Below are 3,621 nucleotides of genomic sequence, written 5' to 3' on the forward strand. Positions count from 1 at the left end.
AAGGGAGGACTTAATTTATAGAGCCTGCAGGAGGAAGAAAACCTTCAGCAGTCTTACTGGTCGCTTTTGTACGCCTGTGTTGTCAAATCAAACTAATAGTATTTGTTGCGTTTCCTATCTGGGGAGGCTCAGAACACAGACTGTTAAAATAAGCCACGGAGCGATGAGTATACATAAGCTTTGCGTGTATTTCAGCACACAGTATATCCAAACTAGTCACGTTTCTTCAGATCAATTGCAAGCCTGCTAAAATGACCTTTTTAAAAATATCTTTTAAGGCACATTACAACACGAGTAAGGAAATGGACTCAAACTCTTCATTCGATTGGCCTCACGTGCTGAATTATAACGGGACATACAAGTACCTCTACTTAGAAGGCAACGTCTCCTATGTGGACTTCTACCTTCATCAGCCTTCAGTGGCAGCTGTCTTCATCGTCTCTTACCTCCTCATCTTCCTCCTCTGTATGGTTGGCAACGGAGTGGTTTGCTTTATTGTCCTGAGAAGCAAACACATGCGTACGGTCACAAACCTTTTCATCTTAAACCTGGCTGTCAGCGATTTACTGGTGGGAATCTTCTGCATGCCCACCACCCTCCTGGACAACATCATCGCAGGTAGGCTGGTTCGCACCACGTGGCAGAAAGAGCTCGAGGGGGACTCGCCTGCCTTTCTGAGTGCTGGCCTCCCTGGGGGCCCTGAGAGCCGGGTGCGTATTTCTGAGTGGGCTCTATAGGCATTTCAAGTCACTGGAAGTCAGAGGAGAGGAAGACAAGCCTCTACCCCACCTTCTGACTGGGGCTGTCATTCCTGACTTCCACATCCCTCGTCCTCAGGAAGGGATTCTCCCGCTACCAGGTTATGTGTTTGGGAATGCTTGGCAGATGCTACGAGCCAGACGCAGAGAACAATCAACTGTAGCGGTGGATTCCCTTTCTCGTCTCGAGATCTCGTTTTAACGGGATGTTAAACCACAAATGTTTGCTTTGCTGGTTTTGGGAACACCAGAAAGTCACCCAAGGCACTTGGCAAAGCATTTGTTTACGTAACCTCCGCCTCCCTAACCCCTGCTACGGCCTGACAGAGCAAAAGAAACGTATTAGTTCTGGGGTGGAAATCTCCTCTTACGCGTATAAGCATAGTGGTGCAGCGAGATGGCGGCAATTTCAATTGCCTGTTTCCTTCCAGGATGGCCGTTCGGGAGCCTGGTTTGCAAGATGAGCGGGATGGTTCAAGGAATCTCTGTTTCTGCCTCTGTCTTCACTCTAGTTGCTATCGCCGTAGACAGGTAAGACGATGCACGGACTGTAAACCCTCGCTTTCATCTCCCGCTGGCCACCTGACCGCGCTGAGGCCGATTCATTAATCCGTACAACGCTGCAATAAATTAGATGTCTTTTGCCCCTCAGGCTATTGAGCAAAACAAAACGCGGCCGGGTCTAAAGAGCAGCCATAGCAATTTGCTCCTCCACTGGTATCTCTTAAAGATGGTACAGCGGGGCTACGCCTGGCTGCCTAGAATTGGTTTGTTCCTTAGCTATTAAGCTAGATAGCAGAGGCACTAGTACCTGCTTTAGTTAAATGAAGTAGCAGAAGCAGCAGGCTGATACAGAGACAGATCAAAATGAGGAAATTTTAATAGCAAATGTGACTTTTTTTAAAGACTGTTTTTACCAACACAGCTCTTAAGCGGAGCAACTAAACGTACCTCCGCTGGTTTATGCAGGAGGAGGAGATGATTCCATCTCTACTTTTTAAAAAACACACAATTTAAAATGTGTGCGTATGCTTGCCTGTTTGATTAAGCATTCCTGAAATGGCTTCTCCACATACATCCCCGGGTGTCTCTACCACAGGTTTCGATGCATCGTTTACCCGTTTAAGCAGAAGCTGACCGTTTCAACTGCAGTCGCCATTATAGCGGTCATCTGGATTCTGGCCGTCGCAATCATGTGTCCTTCCGCAGTCATGCTGCAGGTACAAGAAGAGAAGCATTTCAGGGTGATCCTCGGCTCCGGCAATGAAACCCGCCCTGTGTACTGGTGCCGGGAGGACTGGCCTAACCCGGGAATGAGAAAGATCTATACGACGGTTCTGTTTGCCAACATCTATCTGGCTCCCTTGTCGCTCATTATTCTTATGTATGCTAGGATAAGCATTGCTCTCTTCAACACAGCAATGCCCGTGGTGGGAAAACACAGCCAGGAGCAGCGGCACGGCGTGTCTAAGAAGAAACAAAAAGTCATCAAAATGCTCATTATCGTGGCTTTGCTTTTCACCCTGTCCTGGCTTCCCTTGTGGACTCTGATGATGCTCTCGGACTACGCCAACCTTTCAGATATCCAGTTGCAGATCATCAACATTTACGTCTATCCCTTTGCTCACTGGCTGGCCTTTTTCAACAGCAGCGTCAACCCCATCATCTACGGTTTCTTTAACGAAAACTTTCGCCGAGGCTTTCAGGCAGCCTTTAAACTTCAGCTCTGCTCCAGGGAGGTGGTTCACAGGGAGGTCTATTCTCAGCAAGGCCAAAGCAATGCCATTTTGCCAGCTGCCAACTACCAGGCGCCCCAGGATCGAGCTTGTCAAAATGCTAAGGAGGAGAAGACAGTTAAGAAAGGAAATTGGGTGAATAACCAGCAGGATTTGATAATGGAGGATCTAGAAGAGCCCCGCAACGATGGGATTAAGTGAAACGTGCTATGAACTACCTAAATGATTTATGCCTAGCAGAGTTTATTTATTGTGTTGTGAAACTCATGCTCTGTAAGCCCTTTCTGACAAAAATGCCAAGATGTTTCTGTTTTGAAGGAGATACGCCACTTGCATAATATCTGAACGTCTGATGTAAGCGGGAAACCAAACTCAGCCCTTTGTGTTACCAGCTTAAACCAGTGGCAACTCCCCTGCAGTCAGCGATGACTCACTGCTCTTCAACTGCGCTGGAGCAAAGACGGGATTACAACGGGATTACCTTCCATTTATTGTGACAGAAGAGAAAAAGAGAACTATGATTATTGACTCGGATACAATTACTCCAGATACTCACTGACAAAGAGGAGAATATCCATTCATTATCTTCTGTGAATCTGTCAGAGCAGTTGAAACAGGGTCGCATGAACAATACTCACGGTAATGTTTCTGCCTGTAAGACTAGTAGTTGTTAATACCTACAGTTGTCTTCTGATATCAGACAATGAAGACATCGCTGCCGTTTGTAGCATCCAGCTAGACTGCGGAGCTGGAAAAAGGAGGGAATCACGAGACTTGCCAGGGCCCTGAGCGTATGCCCCCTCCTGGGGGTTCGACTGTTGGGGCTCAGGGCAGCTCCGAGCCAGCGCGGCTGAGGGTGTCCCCCTTGTTGCGTTAAGAAATCATTTTATCTGTAGACCAAAATATCTGCTAATGAGAGTTATAAAAAAGTCCTCCGCTAAAAGCAGGACTAATCCGATAAACTCACTTCTTGATTTAACATAAACATCTCTTTGTTCAGCAATGGGTCCTTGGGACTACTCTCTTAGCTTCTTCTGCGAAGCATAAGCCTGTTCCTGGAACTTGTCAATCTGTTACTCTATAACTCTCGTTAACTAAAATCAATTGGAGATACAGTCTGAATATTT

The 3,621-nt window shown here is 46.9% G+C and overlaps 1 protein-coding gene across 1 annotated transcript; it reads left to right on the forward strand.

Moving 5' to 3' along the window:
* The first annotated feature begins 251 nt into the window (after positions 1–251).
* On the forward strand, positions 252–2,695 carry NPFFR2 (neuropeptide FF receptor 2). Its single transcript, XM_050896306.1, has 3 exons — positions 252–618; positions 1,190–1,289; positions 1,858–2,695. Exons 1-3 carry the CDS (start codon positions 252–254, stop codon positions 2,693–2,695), a joined length of 1,305 nt encoding a protein of 434 aa, XP_050752263.1.
* The last annotated feature ends 926 nt before the right edge of the window (positions 2,696–3,621 follow it).

Source organism: Gymnogyps californianus, chromosome 4, assembly GCF_018139145.2.
Source record: "Gymnogyps californianus isolate 813 chromosome 4, ASM1813914v2, whole genome shotgun sequence".
NCBI classification, from domain to species: Eukaryota; Metazoa; Chordata; class Aves; order Accipitriformes; family Cathartidae; genus Gymnogyps; species Gymnogyps californianus.